Source organism: Glycine max, chromosome 8 (assembly GCF_000004515.6).
Source record: "Glycine max cultivar Williams 82 chromosome 8, Glycine_max_v4.0, whole genome shotgun sequence".
Lineage (NCBI taxonomy): Eukaryota > Viridiplantae > Streptophyta > Magnoliopsida > Fabales > Fabaceae > Glycine > Glycine max.
In genome coordinates, this window is record NC_038244.2 from 4,872,308 (window position 1) to 4,898,036 (window position 25,729).

A 25,729-nucleotide genomic window follows, 5' to 3' on the forward strand; every position below is an offset into this window, starting at 1 on the left:
TTTTATTGATATGCATAGCCTTTTTTTTTAAATAACAAATTGGGAATCCTAGCATTGACAAATTACGAATTCTAAATTTCCCAATTCCTAATTCAGTCCCTCTTGATTTCCTGCATTATTTGTCTAACATCCATAGCAAGGAATGATCCTTCTCCTTGAACAGGCTCAGTGGTTTCAATTTTTTCAGCAACACACGTGTCCCTTTTCCCTAAAACTAAATAAACAGATCACCAATACCACATACCAGAGATCTACTGTCGTGTAAATAACAGATCAAGACAACACTTTTTGTGGCTTCCTTGTTATAGATTTACTGCATCCCGAGCTAGCTTTTCACCTTTCTATTACAACATTTCAATCACAATTTTTTTTATCGAAAAATGTTAAATTTTGTTAGAAATATCAATAGAAAGAATTTGAATCTACAACTGTTTTGTCTCTCTATGTACTTCCTTCTTCCTTTATTTTTAAGTTTTTTTTTCTTTTTAACCATCAAATCAATCTTATATCTCCACATTTCAATAACACTTGAATACAAAAACACAAACATTCACACAAAATTACATATAAACATGGATTCGAACTTTAATTCCGTTGACACACACCCATGGTTAACCTCTTTGGCTAGACCTAATCCTGTTGATTCCATTGGATTTGTACCAATATCTTTTCCCGTTTAATTCATATATAACATCACTTTTGAAAAAAAAAATCAAACTTAATTTGGCGTAAATTTAAGACTGTTAATTTAAGTCTTTCAGGGTGTTTGGATTCACTTTCACATAACTCAAACGTCGATCACAAAAATAACTTTTGGTGCATATTGATCACAGATTACCAATCAGCCTAGAACGACGTATGTTTTTTAAATTATTTCCTCATTTATGCCAAGCATAGTTCCTGACGGCAGCATTACCAACCAGCCTAGAACGACGAATTCCATCAGAGACCGCAGGAATGAGGCAGTCTAAGGTCCTTAAACTAGTTGACGAGAACACATACTCCAAAATTTACCAGCAAAACCCGGTTTGATATGCCAAAAATAAAACATATTTACGTTTAGTACAAGGAAAAGGATTAGCTTCAAATTTGTCTTGATTTAGACTTGTGTGAAACATAGCTATAGAATACCAAAACCCTATTCTTTTTTTTTAATGATATATGTTGAAGTAAAGTATAAGATGATGTTATATTACACATGATAGAAATAAAAAGGTTCAACAATATATAAATAAAAAAAATATCTAAATTTTAAAATTTTGGATTAAGATATGTTATTAGATCCACTTATGTGATTAGGAGTGATTTATTAGTATAAATCTCCAATAAGAATGTTTAATTCAAAAAAATATGAAGTGAATGAGATTCTAGATTTTCACCATAAGGACATCCCTCAAAGATTCTAATTTCACCACATTAATAATAAGATATTAATCTATATTTTTGGGGAGATATGAGTTTAATTCAAATCATGCAATATGATAACTTTATTTGTTTTTATAATAATGATAATTATTACTTTAAAAATCATAATTTTTTATTAGTTGATTTTATAGTGTATATATATATATATATATAATATTTGTCTATTAAACTGGTTAGTTAACATTCTTATTGTATTCTACAACCATATATTTACCATAACTGTTTTAAAATTCGATTAGATTGATTGACTGTATTAGGTATGGTGACAGGTAACTTAGATTAAAGGTATACTAATTTAGTAAAAGTTGCCCAATTTTAAATTTAAATTTAAATAAATGTCAAAATACAAATTAAATAATTTCTACACATGTGTATTTTCACACAATAATTATATAACTTTGTTAATTCATATTTTGTTTTATTCCTTCGGGATTTAAACAAGCTTTTCATCCAAAAAAATCCTATTCTTACACGGCATGGATCTCGTGGCCACTCTGTTTTAGTTTAATCAGAAGCAAAATCCACAAAACTAACAGTGTATTAAAATTTCTGAACCTGAAAAATTGTTATTATTTTGATAGGGTTTATAGGAAAAGCAGCATACCCGAGTTCACAAACACTGAACGCCGCTGCTCCGTAGTTTCGATCGACGCATTCTTCACTTCAAGATATCACAATGTCTATAACGCACAGCCTCACTACTCCACTCTCTTCTTCTTCCTCTGCTTTCTTAGCTCCTTCTTCCTTCAATTGCAGGTCCTTACTTTTACTTAATAACCTCACTTTTTTCCTTTTTGTCACTTTTGTTCCCCAGAAATGGGATCCTACCCACCAATTCTTTTTTTGCTCGGTTGTTTCAAAATTGCATCTTTCTTCGGTTTACCATTGAAAGTGTTGAATTTTATTTGTGGGGTGTGTTCCTTTGGCTGCTGCAGGGGACAGGTTTCGTTGCCTGTGAAGAGCGTGAGCATTTGCAAATGCGTTGCCACACCCGAAGCTGAGACTGGTACCTTGAAATCTTCTCTTTCCTATTTTAGAAATGGAAAATGATGCATGGATACCACCATGTTAAGTGACACCTATAGAGAGAAGTGAGATAAGGAGAAATAATGTGTTAATGGAGTGTTGTGTTCATGATGTGGAAGTGTCCACATATAATTACCCTTTAAAATCTTTGGTTCTTTTTTTTTTGTCGGCAAATGGTAATTTGTTATAATGTTAGTTTTGTTAGCCAGAGAATTGAATCCGCGATCTTTTTCCTCTTTGCTTCTCCCTTAACCATCCAACCCACCTTATATCTCCTTTGGTTCTTCATGTGATTAGGCAATGTTATAATGGGGTGCGTAGCTTTGCTTAGTGATTCATTTTTTTTAGAATGTTGTAGTTGATAAGTTCATGACATCAAATTCTTGGTAGTCATTTCCGGGCTGTTTACTTGTATAGTAGATTGTATGTTGGAAGGGTTGCTGAAGTGGTATTGAAAAAGAGCATGCAAGTTGGTCTTTGACTAAATATTAGAGATTTGATTTTTGAGTGAGGTAATAATTTTTTGTTCTCCTTTTTCGCTTTGAAGCCTACAAGACAGGGGTCAATCGCAATCCAAATATGGGGAAACTTCAAGCTGGCTATCTCTTTCCCGAGGTATGCAATACTTACTTGATCTTTCTGTTTTTGGTCTTGTTCTTCTTGGTTTATCTTGCTCAGAAACCAAGCTCTTAGTTTGATTATCACTCAGTGCATAGGTGATCATGAAGTTCATTGAGTTTTGATTATGTGTTGTTTTCATTCCCCATGCATGCTTTTCCTCCAAATGGGATGCTATGTTTTGAAATTATTCATGTATTGTACATAAAATATTTGTGTTACTGTACATGTCTAATCAAGCCTTTTGTTTTTGGAATAGTGGCCATGTCCCAGTCCAGCCATTCATATGTTGAAGTAGGTCGGGAATGTATTAAGCAGGTCCCCATAATTCAAGCTGAAGGATTGCATGTCTTTTTCTAGTGAAATAACAGTTTATTGAGTAAATGAATGATATACTTTTGAACATTTTCAACTACTGCATTTTTTCGTGATCAATCTCCTCTTTTAATCTTTACTTTGGGTAAGTCAAGTCATTTCTACTTCATCAGAATTGATGTTCTTTTGGAGCCATACATGTTACCTTATGACTTTGGTCAACAACTAATCATATGATTTTTAAAAGGAAAAACTGATTAATTTTTGTGAAATAAGATGTAGCATTGTGTTACCCTTGAATTTTTATTTTTTTTTTATCTACCTCAAAAAAGGATAAATAAGGGAGAATTAGAAAAAATGTACTATTTTACTGAATCATTCTACTGTTTTATTTGTATAAAATTGTAATGATTAATGAATGTGTATATCTTTCTCTCTCTTTCACACACTCCAACTTTGATATTAATTCTTTATATGATATGTAACTACTTTCCTGTCACTGACTCTTTTTTTTTGCAATTTTATTTCAAAAAAATAGATTGCTAGAAGAAGGTCTGCGCACTTGCTGAAGTACCCTGATGCTAAAGTAATAAGCCTTGGAATTGGTGATACAACTGAACCTATTCCTGAAGTCATAACTGATGCAATGTCAAAGGTAGAACTTTGGTCTGAACAAAGCTGATATATCTTTAATGCTTGGACATTGGGCAGTAAATTTGGCCTTTTTTCTTTTTCTTTTTTTAAAAGTAATTATCATTTCTGTGTTGAGGTTGGAGCTCGGTGATTATTGGTGAATTTCATTATAATACCACATGTCATACATTAATTTTTTCTTAAATAGCTTTAATTTCGCCATCTTTATAATTCCTTCCATGTCTAATTGCTTTTTGTATCTGTTTATCTTTTTAATATCATAAATATGTAATATTTTGTTGGTATATTTTCTTATTGAAGTGTTAATTTTGCATGTAAATGTTGTTTTTCCCTTTTAATCAGAGATCACATGCATTGTCGACTATAGAAGGATACAGTGGGTATGGAGCTGAACAAGGTGAAAAGGTATGCTGCTTCGACATCTTCAGTATGATTTACCCTATTTTTCATTTTGTGTACTTACATAGTCTTCTTTTCCACAACTCACCAAAGTGAAGGCCAGTTATACAGTTTTCCACCCTTGTTGATAGTCACTAGACCCTCTCTCTCTCTCTTTTCTTTCTGTTTTACTGTCTGGTATCAATTGTAAAAATAATTCTTCTGTGATAAGCAAAAAATATTTTATTTTATTTTTATGTTATGAGCATTTGGTTTCCTTTCTTTTCTTCATCCTTGAAATATTCCAGGAAGAAATTTTGATATTTTCTCTTTTAGTTGAGTCAGCATAAGTTTGTTGTTCACTTTGAGAAGTTTTACTGGAAGATAAAGTCATGCCTTGAGCCTTGTAACAAATTTGGATCTGAAAATTTTCCACATTAGATCATGTTTTGAGGGTGTGTACATTTTTTTTCTTTTAATTTATATATTATCTTTGAAAGCTTTGCGAACTGAGATGACAAGAAAGCATGGTCTTTGTAATTATATATAAAAAAAATTCTCTGTAATGAGGGGTGCCGGGTGCCAAGTGCCTAAGTATAATCCTTGCAATTGATGTTGATGTTTACCCTTTGGGGGAATTTGATTAGATAAAGACATCTCTAATCTATGCAGCCATTAAGAAGGGCACTTGCTTCAACATTTTACAGCGATCTTGGCATAGAAGAGGATGATATATTTGTCTCAGATGGAGCAAAGTGTGATATATCTCGTCTCCAGGTTCATTTGTCTTCTTTTTTTAATTTAAATATATGATATCCTTCTTAAATCACCTTTTCTGCCTATTGTGCTCTTTCACCCAGACCACTTATTCTGATTTAGTTTAAAGTATTCTCCTTTGCGGGGATGAGGGCTGGGGGTTGGCATGTTAATTGGGTATTTTTCACAATCAACATGTTCTTCCTCAATTGAACTAAATATTCTTCTATTTTCATTTTGTGGCAGATTGTCTTTGGGTCAAATGTAAAAATGGCTGTGCAAGACCCTTCATATCCGGTAATTTATATTTATGTGATTGTTTAAAATGATTTTCTCATCAGTTGCTTAAGCACTCATTTATGTTTCAATATGCCAAAAATGGTGACTTCAGTTTTGTTCATACTGTTACATCTCATTGATTTAATGAGTGAGATGCTGACTGATTTTAGCCCATTCAATTTGGTTTATGCTCTATGATGCAACAGGAAATAGTTGAATCAGCCAGTTTCTTCGTTTTGTTCATATAAGATTAGAGGACTCGGAAGAATGATTTTAATTTTTCAAGAAATGTTTTTTCAATATAGTTAGCAAACTTTCAAAGAGAAGATTGTCTATTACTTGAAAAAAAATTACATCCGAACATATGTAGACACATGGAAAACTCCAATCAACGTCTTTGATTAATTTTCAACTTTGATTCATAATTTCTTTCATTTTGAAATGATTAACATTATAACATATATGATTTTCAATCTTAATATACTGGACATTGTTGTCCCTTCCATATCTGATAGAGTTAAATTAATAGCTAGTTCTTTGATAGTTTTGCTAGAATGAGAAGATTTAACTCAGGCTTTTGATACACAAATTTTAGAAGAGCAAGAATAACCTTTGTGCGACTGCATACCTAAACAATTATGATTATTATTTATTACACACTTAGGAAAGCTTTTCACATGTCTTCTTTTTTCCTGATGAATATTTGATTCTTACTCCATTTTTACAACTAATGAATAAAGCTGCTGTGGATTGGTGTTTTCTTCATTGGGGTTTATTGGTTAGCCCATGTTTGTTAACTATTATTTTTGAGAAATGATATTTTTTGCAAATGCTCTTTCAGGAAGCTGCTGGTAAGGAGAAGTGATGATTTCTCTAAAATAAGCTGAACTAAATATGATCTTAGTATAATAAACTGTGTTGAAACTTTGGTTGGAAAAATGTTTGTAGACATTCAGTTTACTATTTGGAATTATGCAAGAATTTATTGAAATTGAATTTGATATATAATTATAAATGAAATAATATATAGGAAATAGGGATGTGATGGAACACCACTTTTATTTGGTTCAAGTTTCTAGCCCTTTATCTCTTGTAGCTGTTCTCTGTAAATAGTGGAACTTTTATTTGCAGGCCTATGTAGACTCTAGTGTAATTATGGGCCAGACTGGCCTCTTCCAGAAGAATGTTGAGAAGTTTGCAAACATTGAATACATGAGGTGTAATCCGGAAAATGGTTTCTTCCCTGATTTGTCTTCAATTTCTCGACCAGATATAATATTTTTCTGTTCTCCAAACAATCCTACTGGTGCTGTGGCAACAAGGGAACAACTGACCCAACTAGTTCAGTTTGCTAAGGACAATGGTTCTATAGTAATCCACGATTCAGCTTATGCAATGTATATTTCTGGTGACAACCCTCGCTCAATATTTGAAATTCCTGGAGCCAAAGAGGTCAGTTTATCACTGATAATTTGATGTTTAAAGACTGGTCTCTGTTTTCACTCTTCAACTAAGAATCTTTTTTTGATGTCTCAGTAAATACTAAATACCATGGATTTCTGTTGCATATCTACGTGCGTAACATCTTATTGCCAATTGCAGGTTGCCATTGAGACTTCATCATTTAGCAAGTATGCTGGGTTCACTGGAGTCCGATTGGGTTGGACTGTGGTTCCGAAGCAGTTGCTGTTTTCTGATGGATTTCCTGTTGCCAAGGACTTCAACCGTATTGTATGCACTTGTTTCAATGGTGCTTCAAATATTTCCCAGGCAGGCGGTCTGGCTTGCCTTTCACCAGAAGGTCTTAAGGTCAGTTATTTCATTTTATTACTAAAAATTTCTTAAAACAGTAAATTTCCTTTCATTATTGAAATGGGCCTCTCTCATCCTGCCCCCCTTCTCCCACCTTTCCCAAGGAAGAAGGCCTGCCGATGTCAATGTCATATATACCCCTTTGATGCTTCTGCAACTCCTATTATTATGGCATTCTTAAATATTAAACATCACATGCATTTGCTCTATTTCACTGGCTTTTTCAGCTACTAACTTTAATTGATGTATTTTCAAAGTACAAGTTACATAATACGCTTGCTTGCTGCATTTGAATGCAGGCTATGCGTGATGTTATTGGATTCTACAAGGAAAATACTAACATAATAATGGAGACATTTGATTCTCTTGGGTTTAAAGTCTATGGAGGGAAAGATGCACCATATGTGTGGGTCCATTTTCCCGGCCGAAGCTCATGGGATGTATTCGCTGAGATTCTTGAGAAGACTCATGTGGTTACAACCCCTGGTAGTGGTTTTGGACCTGGTGGTGAAGGTTTTATCAGGGTTAGTGCCTTTGGTCACAGGGAAAATGTCTTGGAGGCATGCAGAAGGTTCAAGCAGCTATACAAGTGAAGTTAGAATATCTCATTTGGTTTCAAGAGTTGTTCTCTTGGACTGAAGCTAGGGCTGTCTTATTTAAATAATGCAATTGATTTTCCGTGGAGTTTAGATTATAAGATGTAAAGACAGGGTTTATCAATTGAGGAAGTATATTTTTCTACCTTTGCTTCAACTTACTTAGATGTTAAACTCTAGCAATTTAATACACTAAGTAGTTTTTAGCCAGAATTCATTTTTGGCCAATAAGATAATTTTGTTTAAATTAAAATTCATATGCACCCATCTTGTTTTTATTAACTCGTGCTACCATTACTAAATTGATGCCTGATAAAGATTTCCGAAAGTAAAAGGAAGTTTTATTTAGAGTTAAAAAAATATTACATATTCTAAATGGGTAACTGTGAGGAAGCATAGGTCTAGATGAAGATTTTCCAAAATTCTTTTTCCACTTTTTTTGTAAGTGTATTTGAGAGTAAACAAAATTAAAAGAATTATATTGAAGGGAAGGAGACAGAAACAGCTGATAATGTGACACTAATGCTGTTTGGTGGAGTAGAAAGAGAAAAAAAAAAAAGAGAAGTTTAAAATTTAACTAGAAAAGAAAGGAAAAAATTGAATTTTTTTTAAAGTTATTTTTTCTTTAGTCAAACAAAAGAAAATGTACTGTCATCCATATTTTCTTTCCTTTTATCCAAACATATCATAGAAGGACACATTGCATGGGAGGATTTATTTTTTCACCCTGTTTCTCTCTCCTAAGGTCACATAGTCACATGGTTCAAACAATCTTAATAGCTTTCGATTACAAACCTGCCAATGTTGTAAACTTCATTTCTATTACACCGCGGATTTAATACAGTGATGTATATCTAACTTCTACATGATCTGCATCATAGGAATGTCCTAAACATAGGGCCTCTAGATGTTAAAACTAAACTAGTTCTTTGGTGAACCACTTAGTACATAATCAGACAACTAAAACTGCTCTATACTATTAATCATCTCAGCTTTACAAGTTCTCTTGTAATGTCCAGTTTGATTACACCGACTACAATGCACTGTATGCTTCTCTCGATTAAGGTCATCCACACACATCTGTTTCTCAGGGCGTCCCGGTGGTCGTCGTAATTTTGGTGGCCTTACAACAAGGATATTATCATCCATAGAAGACTTATCATCTGTTTTACTCCATTCAAGTTTTCCTGGGATGTGGTGTATAGCTTCTGCGTAGGTATTCCTGTAACTTGCAGCAGTAAAACACTTCTGGGTAAATGCATAAACATCCTTTCGACAAGAGATAAGAGCAGCAGTAGCATGGGAACATGGAATACCGTTTAACTGCCAATCACGGCAGGAACAGCTATGGCTGCCAATATTTACAATATCTGATCGATCGGCTGAAAGAACCTCAAACTCTACTTCATCAGATCTAAGGACTTGATATGTAGATGCATGGTCAATGGCTTCAGTCATTAGCTTCTCGGCTGATGGGGCAAGTACAGAGCACCATGAGCTGCTTTTTAAACGCCTGTCATCAAACTCAGTTTTAAGCTTGCTATGAATCCGCTCAATCACCTGAATAATTGGCAATTCCCGGGTGTCAAGAATCCATTTATTGAACTCCTCAATGTTAGAGGATAGATGGCCAAACCGAGTTCCTTTAAAATGTACAAGGGCCCATTGAGAAGGATGAAATTGTTGTAACCATTTGGCAGCTTCAGGAGAAACCTCCTCTATTTCACCCATTTTTTCTTTAAATGCAATGGTTGTTGTGGCATGTGAAGCCTTCCACAGAAGATGCACAAGCCTAGAGTTCTTGAACTCTTTGCCAATGCTTTCAGTCAAGTGACGCATGCAGAGTGCATGAGAAGAACTTGGGAACTTCCTTCTTACTGCATCTGTAATACCCTTTTGCCCATCTGACAAAAATATAAACTTTGGCATGCATTCAGTATTCACCTCTAGTACCTTATGCAACTCAGACAGGAACCATGTCCAACTGTCATCATTTTCTACATCAACAACACCAAACGCAAGTGGAAACAACCCACCATCAGCATCAAATGAAGTTGCTGAAAGCAATGTGCTAAGGTATTTACTTTTCAGCTGGATTCCACCAAGTCCAACAATTGGCAAACAACCATTAACAAAACCATTAATTGATGCATAAAAGGAAACAAAGAATCTCTGAAAACGGTTATCTGCACCAGTAAATACCTCTGCAACACTTCCAGGATTTGTTTTCTTAATTTGTTCACAGTATGAAGGAAGTAGGTAATATCCTTCTTCAGAAGAGCCATATATAGCCGCAAGACCCCTCTCCTTTGCACGCCAAGCTTGCTTATATGGTATGGTTATACCATATTGTTTATGGATGTCATGCAAAATATCTTTTGGTTTATAATTGATGTTATCTCGCAACCTTTCTTCTATGAAACTCACAATCCAATCAACAGAAGCCTGATGGTGCCCATTGTTTGCATTTCTCCCACAGGTATGTGTCCCATCAATACTTCTAATAGTAAATGTTGGGGCATTAGGGAGCTTGACAGCACGAATCCGCCATGGACAGCCATCTGAGGCACACTTAGCAAAGTAGCGAATCAGGTCACTTTTAATAGTACGAAGCTCAAAATGCTGTGCAATGGCAGCTTCTTTAATTGCATTCCGAAATGCCTTCACATCATGGAACTTTTGACCGACAAAAAAATTGTAGTCTTCCATAGAGTCAAGATTTACTTATTTGTTGTTACCAGCTAACTTTTACGAAGTAATAATCAACCACTCAAACCTGCAATAAACTAACAACAGTACCATTTTCTCTATTATATATGCAAACAAGCTTCCTTGCTATGACAATCTGCAATTATCAAGCAAAAAATATATTAAACATAATAGGGACTGATTTCCATAAAAAAGAAACTAAGGGTCATCAAGCAATCAGAACTCTACAGAAATACAATGATGACTTCTTACACAAGTTATTGCATAAAAAATATTATAATTATAATTAAGATATAAACAATTCCATGCCAGGACATCGACACAAATTTATGGATATGTTTGTCAACAACTAAAGCCTTTTTGCAGTAGGTGGGTTGGGTACATGGACCAAATGATTTCCTTATGTTTTTTTTATCAAAAATCAATTCTCCTGGCCAACAATGGCTGGCACAATTGGTAAGGCTAGATTGTGTCAATTCAAGGTAACCAGGGTTCGAATTCAGCTAGGGTCCATTGTTGGTGAGCTATTTGTAAGGACACTTGTATAACTAGCACTTGTAGATCTTAGGGACATCCATGAACTAGGAAGGGGTAGCCAACCCTGAACCTAAACTTCTCCAGCAAAAAAAGGGGTTTTGTCATAAAGCCAATTTAAATCTAAATCCTTTTTAATGGCATCATTCAAAGTTTTTCTTAGTCTTCCTCTACCTCGAACTATTGACCTATCCTTTCATTTGATTAATTAGACTAATTGGAGCTTCTATTAGTATTCTTACAAGGTTAAATCTTCTGAGGCTTCTACCAATTTTTCCTCAATATGTGCCACTTTTACTTTGTCTCCAATGCATTCATTCCTGATCTTATCTTCTTGTATAACCTCTGATTCTTGTTGTCCCTTTCACAACAATTAGATTAAAGCAACTTAACATCAGAAAAAAAACTAAAGTATTTCATTATTTCTCCCATCGTACTTGAATCCAATTATTTGCATCACTCTTATTTCTCCGTTGATTTGTGTAGATAAAAAATACCTAAACTGAATGACATATGGTAATGTATAATTTCTCGTTTTCACCTCTGAAATCTTAAAGTAAGCCATGTTGTATCAAGGCTTCCCTCCACAAGGACCAAACCTATCATTTAATTCCTATCTTGACACTCCCACTAAAACTATATAATTTGCAAAAAGGAAAAAACAAAGCATCAAGAGACTAGCTCATGAATATATTGAGTAAGAACATCGAAAACTAAGGTAATAAGATAAGGACTCAAGATTGATTCTTTGTATAAACCTATAGTTATAGGAAAATCTTATGTGACTCCACCATGTGTTCGCCCACTAGTTTTAATTCCATCAAACATACCCTATCACAGGCCCTTTTCAAACTTAATTATAAGTGCGTAAGAAACTAGAGGGCATGATACTCTGAGTAAGACCCAAGCTCCAACTGCCAGAGGCACAAGCCCACAAAAAGAAAAAAAAAACCCAATTTTGCTGAGTAGAAGTGTAGAACTGAGTAGAAAGGCTTGTGTAACTGAAAATGCTCTGTTGCAGCAGAATAAGAACAAAACAAATAAATAAATAAATAACAAGCGCTAAAAAAATTACATACATACAAATTCACAACATGAACTAGCTCAAGCTAACAGAATTAAAAGCAAACAAAACCACCATTAAAAGGAAGAAAAAAAAACAATTTTTTTTTCTTGAACAAAGAGTTGTGTTAATTGGAAGAGGAGTGGAATGAAAGAAAACCTGAAGAAGAAGAGGGTGGCGTTGTTGAAACTTGAGAGAGTGAGATCCGATGCAGACAGAAACGAAAAGACAGAGAGATAGTGAATTGAATGTTAGGGTTGAATTGAATGTTGATTGGGTGAGTCAGGGGTCCTATCGTCACTTGATAATTTCACGAACTAGCTCACTCTGGTCCACTTCTGTAACTTAACTTTTGTTCTCTCCCACGACATATTGGATTTTATTTTTATTTACTTTTTATCCCCTCAATCAAACATACCAAAAATATATTTTTATAATATAAAATAAATTTTAAAATTTAAAAAGAATAAGATTTGTAATAATTCTTTTATATGTAGTAAGACTTGTAGTTTTTCACTTTCTTAAATAAACATTTCTAAGAGAATAATGATGTATTCTCTTTTAAATTATCCTATTATTTTAAAAAAAGTATTTGATGCCTTTTGACAAACAAAATAGGTTGATATTTTTTTATATATATAATATTAGTTGTTTGTTAGTGAAGGAAGGATTTAAATTCATCATCTTTTCTTTCTTCATTAGCCGATATTATATCTTTTACACATTTGATATTTATCTTATTATTAAAAAAAATGAATTAGATAATAACTTATATCATTATTTAATCATAAATTATCATGTGTAATAAATTTATTGACTTTTAAAATAATTATCTTAAAAGTTATTTACCAATAATATTTTTTTACAAAAAATATCATTAACATTTTTTTATCAATTAACCATGTATAATTAGTTTACATTTATTACATAATTATTAAACTCTCGGAATTATTCTTTCTAATATTCTCTCTCACAAACTAAGCTACATTCACGATTTTTTTTCTCTCAATCAAATTCTTCCCTTTTATCTTTATTTGTACACATTTTTTGTAATCACGTATTTCTTTTAATCAACTATCTTTCATCTCAATTGCAAATTAAATTTCAATAATTCTTTAAAAAAATGTATCGGTTAATGTGGTAGTATTCAAAAGGTTTACCTTTAAGCTATAAAACTTTATGATTGGACGGTAAAAGATAATTTAACTTGAATAAGAATTTGACATAATGATGTTTTTTATTTTCACTTATTTTGTTTTGATTTGATAACTTTTAAAATTTAAAACGACGGGGGTGGATACATAAAGAATTATTTATAATTATATAAATATCATTAATTTTCAACTTGCGGGGATAGCTCAGTTGGGAGAGCGTCAGACTGAAGATCTGAAGGTCACGTGTTCGATCCACGTTCACCGCATTAAAAAAAATTTTCACTTTTTTTCTTGTTGCCGACCGGGTATGATACTATAGGGATGAAAATGTTATGGGTGTGGCCCCACCCTAGTTTTCTGTGTCACCTTAAAGGTAGAAAGTCGTTCCATTTTAAGGAGAGTCCTATTATTAGCTTTTAAATTGAATGAAGGTATAATAATCTTCCATTTGGTGGTTGCTTCCATTGTCACATTACACCAACTTCTTTCTGCACTGTGTACTTACCTTGCCCCTCATCTAAGTGAAGATAACGTATACAATACCAATATACCATATACTAGTAGCCAAATAACACCAACTTGCATTGAAGACAAAGCCTAGCATTTCTTAGCTCTAATACCTGCAAGATTGGTTTTGGAACTTCATTCTCGGGTCCCAAATTAAAAAATGTTTTTTTAATACAATAATATTGGTTGCAGTTGCACAAAATGAGTATCCTAATTATGGAATGAGTTCCCTCTCTTATTCTTCTTGGCAAAAGTGGAATACAACAGGTGAAAAGAATGTGGGAAAAGGGAATTTTATATATTCCATGTATTTCCTTCATGTGTGTTCAATGGACAGGAGGGGTTCTGTAATATGCTGGCACAGTTGCTGGGAAGAACATTTGTCTCACTCCTTCAGCCTTAATAATGGGGAAAATGATGCCTGATGCACCCTGCCATACCAGGAGAAAAAAAATGATTCAAACTAAAAATTTGTTACACTATTTGCCAATGCTAGTGGCAAGGGATTAGCAGTAAGTAATGTGTGAAATATTCTGTATGTTGTTTGAGCAAAAAGGAAAATGAGAAGTACTCACTGAAATCAATCTAGCTCCAATCCACATCCGTTTTGGAGAAGGAAATGGTATGAGCAGGCGGCCAACACCGTATATAGCGACTGCGAAGAAATGGAGAACCAAACTCAATGGACGAGGATTTAGACCAGAGAGTAGAGCTATTGGTCCATCTGAGAAAACACCTCCAAGGCTCAAGTAATCGAAACATGCTTGGCGCATTTCCTTTCTAGCTGGATCAGGAGATGCACAAAAGACCTTGTACAATGCCCCAGCTAGTGTGTTTATTGTAGATGCCACTGGCTGCAAATATAATCAAACATTGCACTAAGTTTTTGTGTATTGTGGTTTGGGTTTTAAAGCTTTGCACTAAGTTACAAGGAAACATTCATCTCATGATCTCAAAAGTTCAAGTTATTAGGTGAAGGCTAAAAGTTATGTTTACCTTGCGTAGGGTGTAGAATGATTCAAGGTATCTGCAAAGAGCAGAAGCATCATGCAGATCATGAAGAGGTTTAAGTAAATCCCTTAGCACAACAATGTCAGATAAAGCCACAGTCATTCCTCCTCCAGTTAAAGGGTGACGCATATTGAAGGCGTCTCCCATTAGAAGTGCACCTGGTGTGGGATAAGGTGAGGCAGGCATGCTTCTATTTGGCATGGTTCTTATGTTTCCTTTGTCAATAGCTGCTATAAAAGAATCATACAGCTCTGGAGGAACCTAAAACATATAATTTCCTCAATTAGTTGAAGAGAAATGTCAAGAGCACATCCTCAGACACTCTTTTGAACATAATTTTCGATAAATTTTAACCAATCAGAGAGAAAATGTTTGAAGGAGTATATCATAGCACTCCTCATAAATTGAAACTTGAAACAATATGAAACATACGTTGGTCAAAATATAAAGATTAAAGATATCTAGTTTGTATATGTGGAATGTTCATTATTTGGAAAGAGTTAACAGATATAAAGTCAAGGCACGCATATTGTTGGTACCTGAGGAGCCACCACAGTTTTCAAATAACAGGCCATTTCACCACCACCTAGGGAAGGTAATTTTTGGCCGGGCACATCAACCAAACAGCGAATCTCAGTGCTACTGATGGGATAAAACAAAACGGGTGAAGGATCACCTAAGATGACGTGACCATGATTTGCATATGGAAGATTACAATTCTCCAAGACCAGACCAACAAAATGAGAGGGAACGTCAACCTGCCAAAATAACCACATTATAAACTATCCATTTCGTCATTGAAGTGTTACTCTTTCACCTAAGGGGTCCTTAATGTAAAAAAACTATAATTTCCCAAATTTAGAAATCATGCTAAGTAGTCCCTTTAATATTATTATGAACACTTCAAATTGGTCCTTAGAACCTTACTAAAATACATCAATTTAACGACTAAATTAATAGATATTCTGATATAGTTTTATTACTTCAGAGACTACTGACAAAATTGGTGATTTACTCAACAGCAAAAATTGTAGGATCTCTTATTCATATTCAAAGTTGAGAAAGGACAACCGCAAACTCCTGAATAAAACCAAAACACTATCACATAACTGAAAAGAAACATAGCACCCTTACCTTAGGATTGCAAAGAGAACGCCTCAAGTTGGAAAAACAACCATCACATACTATGGTGAGGGGAGCCTTTGCTGTGAACTCTTGTCCACTTTTGATTTTGTAGTGCACCCCAGTGATGGTTCCTTTCTCTTCAAGTAGAGATGTGACAGTTCCTTGTTCTAATTTTACACTGCAGAAAATTAGGATGAGACTATAAGAAGGCTAAAACTGCAAATGCTGAACTTCGTATGGTCAATTAAAATATCAGAAAAATTATTCTTAATCAAAATGAAAGAGTGATAAAAATGTGTACTTTGGAAGAGACGAAGCCTTTTCTCGCATTCTCTGTATGAAACGGCCATTGTGAAAGCTTCTCCCAGAAATATCAGAGCTGAATTTTTCCAAAGGATAAGACAGCTTGGTATTTTTGCCATCCATATACAGAGCATAGCCAAAGACTTGCTGTGAATCAATTTCATCCACACAATCTGCAATTATTCAAAAGTTCATCTATTAAGAGCCAAGCCATGAATTTGACCAGCAGAGTCAGGGGAGTTGTTAACTAAGATACATACTGCAATAGTTACAAAAAGTTTTCATGTATTAAATTCATTAAAAATAGTTATATGAATTTAATTAGAATTCACTAATAGTGTTACAACTTTTTACACTACCATTTCCATGTATAATAAAATTGTTGACTTCTGTAACAATTGTTTTAAAATTCATATTTATGGTGATTTCTATTTGATAAACAATCAAAAAATCTTTAGACTACATGAAAATGAAACTCTTGTAATATTTTCAGGATGCTTACCCTGAAGGCCCAACTCAATTAACCTCAGATAGCCCCCAGGTTGTAGCAATTCACCCACGATCCTGTCAGGTTCACTCAAATCCCTTTCAATTACATGCACTCGCCGTCCATCCTACAATAAAGAAGCAAAATTATTGATCCTTCTCCAAACAAACAGATGCTTCATTCACTCAAAGATTAAGAGGGTTCTCCAAAACATCTTCTATATCATAAAAGTTATCAGAAAGCAACTGTTGCAGTGCCATGCCATAGATAAATTAAATGACACGGACCTTATAACACAAAATTGAATCTGGTTAAATTCTTACATAAGTAGTACTTTCTCAATGACACTGGTCCAAAAGTCTATATATAAACAGATCTATATAGACTTTTTACACAACTTCATGCTTTATTTGTCTAATTGCTGAGAAAATGGAAGAAAAAGAGGAAATGAACATTTTATCTGTACAATAAATGTTCAATAGTGAGTGCCTATAAGTATAGCCAATAGCCATATCTTCTACATTTCTACCTAGACATAATTTCACTCAACATAAAATTCACTCTTGTTTTCTTTCACCCTCTTGAAGCTTCTTTTTATTTATTAGTACAATTTTTAACTTGGCAACAATTTTCTTCATTTGAGCACATAAACAGATCTATATATATAACACAAGAGAAACCATCATGCTGATGATGAAACACACAAACTCAAACATGTGCAGGAAATAAAAGCCTTCTCTACCTTTCCAAGAGTGTAAGCAAGAGCTGCACCAGCAACCCCAGCACCCACAATGATGATGTCAGCACTTCCTGCATCCTCATCTGAAGAACATATTCCACCTTCTGATGATGTCTTTGCACACTCATTACTCTTTACATGTATTGAACTTGAATCTGTGACCTTCTTTGCTCCAAAACTGTACACAACATACAAAAATGCAAAACTACAAGCCATGATCCCTCCTAGAATGTACGGATAATCCATCCTCTCCGAGAGATCAGTGAAACTGGGATTGCAGAAGATGGGATTAAGTACTAGTTTTTTAGTTTCTTGGAACACCTCTTTGTTCCTGTTTACGTGTGACTTTTGAATTGTAACACTTTGCTACTATTAATTAGACCAATCCTTTTATTTTATAGGGGCAAAAATGATATTACATAATTTTTATTTTGTCTAAATAACCCGTATAATGAAAGAGAAACAATCTTGTTTGAATCAGATAAGATTGGCTGTAAAATTCTTTTGAAAAAAAGAAATAATACACTGGTATCTCTATTATTTAAAAATCACACAACTAAAAATAAGAGACAACACATCAACTAGAAAAAGATCACAAATTTGTAGGTGCTTGAACCTTCACTTCTACATTTACAACCTCAAATTCAATTTGTTTAATATGATTATGACCCTCATCATTATATCCATAATCTCCTCATCACAAGTTTTTAGAACTGGACAAATTTGTATGTCTTCTCTCAACATAACCTCTCTCTCATCTAGAATAGTGATCTCTTCTTTAGACCGGATAATTCTTCACATCTTAAGAATATATTTTTAGTTCTAAATAACATCCTAAAAATAAGAGAATATTTTCTTTTAAATCTAAACAATATCACAAAAATTTAAATTGTTTCCCAATAAACTCTTTCTTTAAATATTCAACCCACAGTTACATGCCTAGTATTGGAACCAGTAACAATTACAATCCCGCTCTACTTGATTCACGTTTTTGGTGGTTTAAAAACGATTGTACATACTTAAGGAATAAGTATTATAGCTCACGAATTCGTTTACCTTTCTCTTTAGTTGATTTTGGACATTATATATTTCCTTTTAAATAAAGAAAGCAGGTTTTGCTTCACTACCTACCTGATAATAATACTTTCCCATTTTCACTTAGTTTTTTTATAGGCTCCCATTTTCACTTTGTTCCTTTGCTGTTTCTCACATTTGTGGGGTTGTACGTATTTTTCGGCATGATAGATAGCACACCAACATTGACATATTTTGGTATAAGCAGAGACAAAAATTATACTAAACATTTGCAAAATGAAATCAAGAATTTTTTATATCTCATATTACTCAAATATATATAATAAAGTTATTTTGTTGGGAAATATAAAATATTTAATTAGAAATATATTGATAGACAAAAACCATATTAAACTTTCAAAAGTACAATCAATTTTTTTTATATAATAAAGTTACTTGTTTAAAAATGTAAAAAACTTAACTAGAATGAATTATTATATATGATAAAATTATTAATTTTTCAAAATAATATTTTAAAAGAGATGATTCTTAATTGATTAATAATAAAGAAATCAATGGTATACCAAAATTAAACTCAAACTTAAATAACATGTATAGTTATACGGTGAAAATGTGAGATTGTCATTGTGTTAGGATTTTTTTTTCTATACGGAGAAATTGTTAGGATTTGGAACGCTTGTACTAATTAACGAGTCTCATACAGAGGAATCTCGATTTGCGACAATGCATGCTAGCTAGCTAATTCAACCAGAAGAAAATAGCAAAATTTGCCACTGTCATTATCGGACTAAAGGTCGTTGACTAAGGTCGTTTGAGATCAAATTTGAGATGCAGTTTATGTTAATAACTTCTATTTGTATCTGAAATAGAGTTTAATTATGATGCACATGTATCTTTAAAAACCTGGGTATATCTTTAGTCAGGTATCAAAGAATAATCTAATCCCTTAAGATAAATGAATCTCATTTAAAATATTGATTTTTAAACAGGTTTTTTTATGCTAAAAAATTGAACATCTGATTATATATTTAAGAAACAAAATAATCTAATAACCTTGTTACATCATATTAAAATCTATAATTAAAACTCAAAAAACAGTTATGTTATTTTTTTTTTGAGATATAATATTATTGCATATCATATCATTTCATTTCTATATTTTAAATATGATCTCGTGTTATACGAGGGCAAAACAAAAATTATATTAGTCCTCTTGCATTGCACGAGTTAAGGTCGTCATATATATTATAATAATAATACTAAACAAATGCAACATGTTTTCTTTTAGCACATAGCCACGCACCATAATTCATATGCATGCGCCATTGCATCGCAGCCCGTACCATGTTAAAATAATAATAATAATAATAAATTAAAAGCCTCACAGTTTGAGTCATTTAAGTGGTTTCGTGAGAACCACCATTAGAAGTATTAAAGCATAAATATACATGGTATTGGTAATTGCATGTTATTTTGTAAGTGCTCTTTGGAGTGTATATATAAGTAATTTTGAGTTGGAAGCTTCTTCAGCTTTGAATTTGGACATCATTCCCTCCCCTAATTTTTTCTGCAAAAAGAGCATACGTGCATGAGGAAGAAATTGATAGACGAATTTAGTAAGAAGGAGAAGGTGGATAATACTAAATGAAATGCTTGAGTGAATACGTACTAAAACTGAATTAGTGTTTTATTATATATTATTATTATTAAAAGTTCCTTGCTTGCTAGAAGAAAAGCACCTAAATTTTCATGGTCTCAATCACATATTCTAGAAGAAAAAGATTTTGAGCTAGAAATCAGTGGCAGAGCTTTGCGGTGACTAAGGGAGGCCTGTCCTGGCCCATTCAATTTTTTTACAAAAAAATAATATCTATATCTTATTTTTTGACTGCCATATATATCTATATCTATATATAATTATTAATAATATTTATATTTTCAGTCAACATTTATAAGATTTCTATTTTAATTTTTTAAAAATAAAATAATTAAATAACTCCATTTCCTTTTTGTAATTTAACATTTCTAAATTTATTTAAATTAAAAAGAAAAATGGACCAACTTGATCCAAATCCATCATAACTTTAGGTTAAGTGAGTTGGGTTGAGATAACTCAAACTCATGTGATTCAACATTTGAGCCTTTTCTATTCACACTTCGTATTCTTTTTTTAATTTTTTGTTATCATAAATACTCTTTATACCAAAACTATCCTTTTATTTAAAAAATGTACAAACCTTACTTTTTAAGTCATTGTTGTCTATTTTCTCCCTTTTCTCTTCTTTGTTTATCCAAAAGTATTAAAATTTTACCTTCATTTTTTTATTACACTTCTATATTCAAATTGTGTAAGAAAAATACTTCAATCTCAATAATGTGTGATCTATATACAATTTCATCATATCCTTCAATGTCGATGTTATGCGTTATGTATCCTATAAAAAATGTTATGCCCTAAATTTATTTTCATCATACCTTGCAACTTCAACACTTTGTGCAACCAAGTATGTCATGAACCCTATTTTTCCAATTGCGAAAAGTATTATTTGGAACACAATATAATCACTATTATGAAAAGTGGAAATTACTTTACAAGATGCTAGTTTATTTTTGTTAAAGTATTTTCCAAAATAGTGAATAATATTTTGAAAGGTATTTTCCATAATAGTAATTATGTTTTAGAAGGTATTTTTTGAAATTGATTATTTATTTTCTTACTTTTTCCATTAGCTATTTTTTTTCATGTTCATGTTACTAGGTTGGATGATGTGAAAGTTGAGAAGAGCTTGCTGACATAAATGTTGAACGGGTCTTGGAACTAGAAGACGAGGGAGTACAACGGAAGGGAGTGTGGTGAGTGGGGAGTGTGAACATGCAAAGGTTATCTTTCAAAATAGGGAAAAAAAATAGAAGGTTATTTAGGTCAATTTTATAAAATAAAGGGAAAGGAGAGCATATTTAGTAAATGGTGGAAGTGTCAATAGTGAAAGTCCAAATTTTGTTCTCAGTAGGCCTGAGTTGGGCTGGGCTAGAATGACTCATAAATTACAACCCATATTGACACCTTTAGAGAATTTCATTTGAAGATGTAATCCATTTTTTTTTTACATATGAGAATAATCAGGATAAATATATACATGTGCAAAGTTCTCTATCCCTCTCTCTTGAAAAAAAAAAAGAAGTTCTCTCTTCCTCTATCCTTTTTATTTTGGTATCTTTGTAACATGCCCAGCAATCAACATGTTGTATTATCTTAGTTTGTTCGTTTATTAAGTTCAGAAACAAGTTTTCATCAAAGCCAACTTATAAATCCAAAGTTTTTCAAAATCCTTTATCTGCATATTTAAATCTGTCCTCAGATACTTTAAAATGCATGGTTTAAGTTTTTTTTTTTTGAATGCTTGGTTTAAGTTTACAACTATGTCTTTGTGAAAAAAATGAAACTACTTTGAAAAAATAAAAACAAACTACCCTTAAAAAATTTCTCTTCTTAAATTGTCAATCCTATTAATTTTAGAGAAAAAGGTGATTATACATTCACACTGTAAAAAGTTTTAAACAATAATCCGATAATTACAATAATAAATTTATTAAATTTTAAAATGATTATTTTAAAATAATTCAATAAATATAAGCATTAAAGTTTTAATTTTCTATACTCCTTTCTCAATTCTCAGTTCCTACTTTGTATGAAACAGATCACAAGAAAACTAATGACAATTTACGTGGAACATATTGAACGTTTCCCATCCTGAACTTTTTTGTCACTAGAAGCCATCATATTCACGAATCGTTATCAGAATGCGAATAGTTAGGAGTTAGCAGAATGCAACGCCAACAGAGGCTGGTAGAAACTTTGGTTAAAATTGTGAGAACCACATTCACTTGAGACCCAAGCAGATGATAGGATAAGGGTTCAGAAAACTGAATTCCACACAAAATTGAGAAAATTTTATATTAAAAGGGAAAAACATTGGACATACATGTCAACTTCTTGATTCCCATTATTGTCCTTATCCATTTCCATTTTATTTTCTGGTCATAACTTTATATTCTTTTGCACCCATCATTTGTTTTCTAATATATAATAATAACTCCTCTGCTTCAACACACACTACTACTTCTCCCTCTCTCCCTCTCTAATAGTAACAGTAATAGTAATATACATAACATAACCAATGGAAGCACGTGCAGGAGCCAATCAACGTATTGCAAGAATCTCTGCTCATCTTCAGCCTTCAAATTTCCAGGTTTCTTCCTTTAACAATTCAGTTTACTTCAGTTTTTACACACTTTTAGTTCAGACTTCAAAGAGTTGTTTATATTTAAGTAAAGAACAACTTGGTATGTGTTAGGGAGATATAAAGTTGATTGGGTGGTTAAGAAAGAAGAGGAAAAAGTTTGCGGGTTCCATCCCCTGCTAACAATTTACATTTGCCGATTAAAAAAAACTTGGTATGTGTTCCTTGCATGATAAATAAACTTGAGCTTCCATTATTTGAAAGAAAAAAAACTTTTTTGTTTTGTTGTGACAGGAAGGGAGTGATGTTCTTCTTAAGAGAGGTGAGTGCAGAGCAAAAGGTGGGGCACCTGGATTCAAAGTTGCAATTTTGGGGGCTGCTGGAGGAATTGGTCAATCCCTTTCTTTGCTGATGAAGATGAACCCATTGGTTTCAGTTCTTCATCTTTATGATGTTGTCAACACCCCTGGTGTCACAGCTGATGTTAGCCACATGGACACTGGTGCTGTGGTAATTTCCTTTTCATAGGGTTATTGATTGTCAATTAAATTGTAACATAAGACTGAGTTGTAGTTGTTGTGTTAATGCTGAGGCTAGTTACAATAGTTTTTATTGGAGTATATGATCAATTAGTTTGTTAAGAATTATTTACACATGGTTAGGTTAACAAAATAAATAGGAGCATTGTAATTCACTTTTCCTATCTTTTAATCAATATGACATCTCTTGAGACTTATTCTCTCTATTTGGCTTATGCCTATGATTTGTATCCCTCTCATCCTCTTATTACCAATAGTTTTCCTCTTTGGTACTGATGGGGGGATTTTTAATGGGGGGGTTTATTTTAATTATTAAGGATTGAGGAATTGTTTTATTGACAAAATTTTGATGATGGAACTTAACAATGTTTAGCTGCTATTTGTTCAAATAATGCGATTTTTGTTGGATTTGTAGGTTCGTGGCTTTCTGGGGCAGCAACAACTTGAGAGTGCACTCACTGGCATGGACTTGGTAATCATACCTGCTGGGGTGCCAAGGAAACCTGGGATGACAAGAGATGATTTATTTAAAATAAATGCTGGAATTGTGAGGACCCTTTCTGAAGGAATTGCCAAGTGCTGCCCCAATGCAATTGTCAACTTGATTAGTAATCCAGTGAATTCCACAGTTGCTATTGCTGCGGAGGTTTTCAAGAAAGCCGGTACATATGATCCAAAGCGACTACTGGGTGTTACAACCCTTGATGTTGTGAGGGCAAATACTTTTGTGGTAAACATTGCTTTGCTGTTCTTATTCAAACAGTCTATAACTCATTTAAATTTCCTTCCTGCTGTGTTGCAAAAATAAAATATCTAGGAGACTACAAGCTAAAAGTATAATTAAATGTTAACTGTTTGATCAAATTAGTTTGTTTATATAGTTTTGAAAAGTATTACAGTGGGTTGAGCAGAGCAGATATTTCTACATTGTGAGATTTTTATAGTATATGATGGAATTGTATGAATAGAGGCTGGTGTATGTCCTGCCATGTTTTCTTCTTTCAGGCAGAGATACTTGGAGTTGATCCAAGAGAGGTTGATGTTCCAGTGGTTGGAGGTCATGCTGGAGTCACAATTTTGCCTCTTTTGTCACAGGTTTTGTAGAAAATACTCCCTCAATTTATTAAGAAGTATTATAGAACAGGTCACTGAAACTTCTTCAAACTTGGTTTTTACAGGTTAAGCCTCCCAGTAGCTTCACTGCAGAAGAAACTGAATACCTGACAAATCGCATCCAAAATGGTGGAACTGAAGTTGTTGAGGTAATGTCACATAAACCTATAGCTTTAACATGTCACTGGAGTAAAAGAGGGATAATTCGCAAGAATTTCTGCATATAATATATTGATAATTTAGGCTCATATAAATATGTGCTTATCCCTATGGGCATTTCTAAGACGAGTTGATGACAGTGTCAGTGTCAACTTTTATGCTTCTGCTTTTTCAGTTACTGACATCTGCCTAATACAAGATAACAACTGTGAAATATTAATAGATAATAGAGAAACATATAGTATGATGCTGCAACTATAAGTTGTTTATGGTGCCATGATAATATAAGATTGATGCAACTGTCTCCAATTTCCTTTATCATCACAGGAGACTATGCACTTGGCCATATCAATTATGCTTAAGATGTTCAAACAAGTGAAGATACCAAAACAAATTATGCATACTATTTGTCTGAAATCTGAATAGATTATCTCTACTGCTCAACCTTGTTTTGATATCCATGACCTTAGATATTCAAGAAATCTAAAATACATCATTATTTCCCTGTCTATATTTGGTTGTGATTGAATATTCATCATAATCTAATGGCAAGTATTATTCATGTTACAGGCAAAAGCTGGGGCTGGTTCTGCAACACTGTCAATGGTTAATAGTTTGTCAACATTATCTTCATATTTCAACAGTTGCATGCATTATCAATTGTGTCAGCGAAGTCCTAGTAGATAAACAAGCAAAGCTGAAATCTGACTCCTGATTGTGTAGGCATATGCAGCTGCCAAGTTTGCTGGTGCATGCCTCCGTGGCTTAAAAGGAGAAGCTGGGGTAGTGGAGTGTGCTTTTGTTGATTCTCAGGTGCCATTTGAATTCCTTTTCCTTGCACATGTTCTTCATCTTCTAAGTCTTGCTTAACAGTATTATATGCTTTCAATAGGTTACAGAACTTCCCTTCTTTGCAACCAAAGTGCGTCTAGGTCGTGCTGGAGCAGAAGAAGTTTATCAACTGGGTCCCCTGAATGAGTATGAAAGGTATCATAGTAGTTTATGAAACTATTCCCTATTTTCTTGGATACAATAAGCATTACAGAAAGTGGAACTTTTGCTGTGAAATGCTTAACAGGATTGGATTGGAAAAAGCAAAGAGAGAGTTAGCAGGAAGCATCCAGAAGGGTGTAGAGTTCATCAGAAAATAA

General features: G+C 33.2%; 4 protein-coding genes and 1 non-coding gene across 5 annotated transcripts; 3 read left to right on the plus strand and 2 right to left on the minus strand.

The window, feature by feature from the left end:
- The first annotated feature begins 1,850 nt into the window (after positions 1-1,850).
- LOC100807796 (LL-diaminopimelate aminotransferase, chloroplastic) lies at positions 1,851-8,004 on the plus strand. The gene is made up of 10 exons (XM_003530955.5): positions 1,851-2,181; positions 2,361-2,431; positions 2,999-3,066; positions 3,923-4,039; positions 4,381-4,443; positions 5,089-5,193; positions 5,419-5,469; positions 6,583-6,903; positions 7,054-7,260; positions 7,563-8,004. The coding sequence occupies exons 1-10, from the start codon at positions 2,102-2,104 to the stop codon at positions 7,854-7,856; spliced, it is 1,377 nt and encodes a 458-aa protein (XP_003531003.1). The 5' UTR covers positions 1,851-2,101; the 3' UTR covers positions 7,857-8,004.
- Positions 8,005-8,661: 657 nt separating this feature from the next.
- Positions 8,662-12,512, minus strand: LOC100775909 (uncharacterized). The gene is made up of 2 exons (XM_003532534.5): positions 12,325-12,512; positions 8,662-10,704 (listed from the first exon to the last, which is right to left on the minus strand). The coding sequence occupies exon 2, from the start codon at positions 10,566-10,568 to the stop codon at positions 8,820-8,822; it is 1,749 nt and encodes a 582-aa protein (XP_003532582.1). The 5' UTR covers positions 10,569-10,704; positions 12,325-12,512; the 3' UTR covers positions 8,662-8,819.
- A 1,000-nt stretch (positions 12,513-13,512) lies between these two features.
- Positions 13,513-13,585, plus strand: TRNAF-GAA (transfer RNA phenylalanine (anticodon GAA)). The gene has a single exon. It is a non-coding gene; the product is annotated as a tRNA-Phe (tRNA).
- Positions 13,586-13,751: 166 nt separating this feature from the next.
- LOC100808856 (squalene monooxygenase SE1) lies at positions 13,752-18,481 on the minus strand. The gene is made up of 8 exons (XM_003530957.5): positions 17,495-18,481; positions 16,768-16,879; positions 16,264-16,438; positions 15,972-16,140; positions 15,377-15,595; positions 14,823-15,098; positions 14,402-14,680; positions 13,752-14,257 (listed from the first exon to the last, which is right to left on the minus strand). Exons 1-8 carry the CDS (start codon positions 17,735-17,737, stop codon positions 14,153-14,155), a joined length of 1,578 nt encoding a protein of 525 aa, XP_003531005.1. The 5' UTR covers positions 17,738-18,481; the 3' UTR covers positions 13,752-14,152.
- Positions 18,482-22,704: 4,223 nt separating this feature from the next.
- Positions 22,705-25,729, plus strand: LOC100170735 (peroxisomal malate dehydrogenase). The gene is given in 9 exon segments (NM_001251558.1): positions 22,705-22,776; positions 23,062-23,277; positions 23,722-24,036; positions 24,312-24,401; positions 24,485-24,568; positions 25,149-25,184; positions 25,302-25,391; positions 25,471-25,565; positions 25,657-25,729. Coding segments are annotated over 9 exon segments (1,071 nt in total).

What these genes read in the sequence shown, in the direction of transcription:
- LOC100807796 (XM_003530955.5), top strand. Translation starts at nt 2,102, where the DNA reads ATGTCTATAACGCACAGCCTCACTACTCCACTCTCTTCTTCTTCCTCT. An exon ending in GAGCTGAACAAGGTGAAAAG is followed by an intron (nt 4,444 to 5,088) that starts GTATGCTGCTTC and finishes TAATCTATGCAG; the next exon opens with CCATTAAGAAGGGCACTTGC. An exon ending in TTTCACCAGAAGGTCTTAAG is followed by an intron (nt 7,261 to 7,562) that starts GTCAGTTATTTC and finishes ATTTGAATGCAG; the next exon opens with GCTATGCGTGATGTTATTGG.
- LOC100775909 (XM_003532534.5), bottom strand. Translation starts at nt 10,568, where the DNA reads ATGGAAGACTACAATTTTTTTGTCGGTCAAAAGTTCCATGATGTGAAG.
- LOC100808856 (XM_003530957.5), bottom strand. Translation starts at nt 17,737, where the DNA reads ATGGATTATCCGTACATTCTAGGAGGGATCATGGCTTGTAGTTTTGCA. An exon ending in AATTGAGTTGGGCCTTCAGG is followed by an intron (nt 16,439 to 16,767) that starts GTAAGCATCCTG and finishes GAATAATTGCAG; the next exon opens with ATTGTGTGGATGAAATTGAT. An exon ending in AAGGCTTCGTCTCTTCCAAA is followed by an intron (nt 16,141 to 16,263) that starts GTACACATTTTT and finishes AATTTTCTGCAG; the next exon opens with TGTAAAATTAGAACAAGGAA.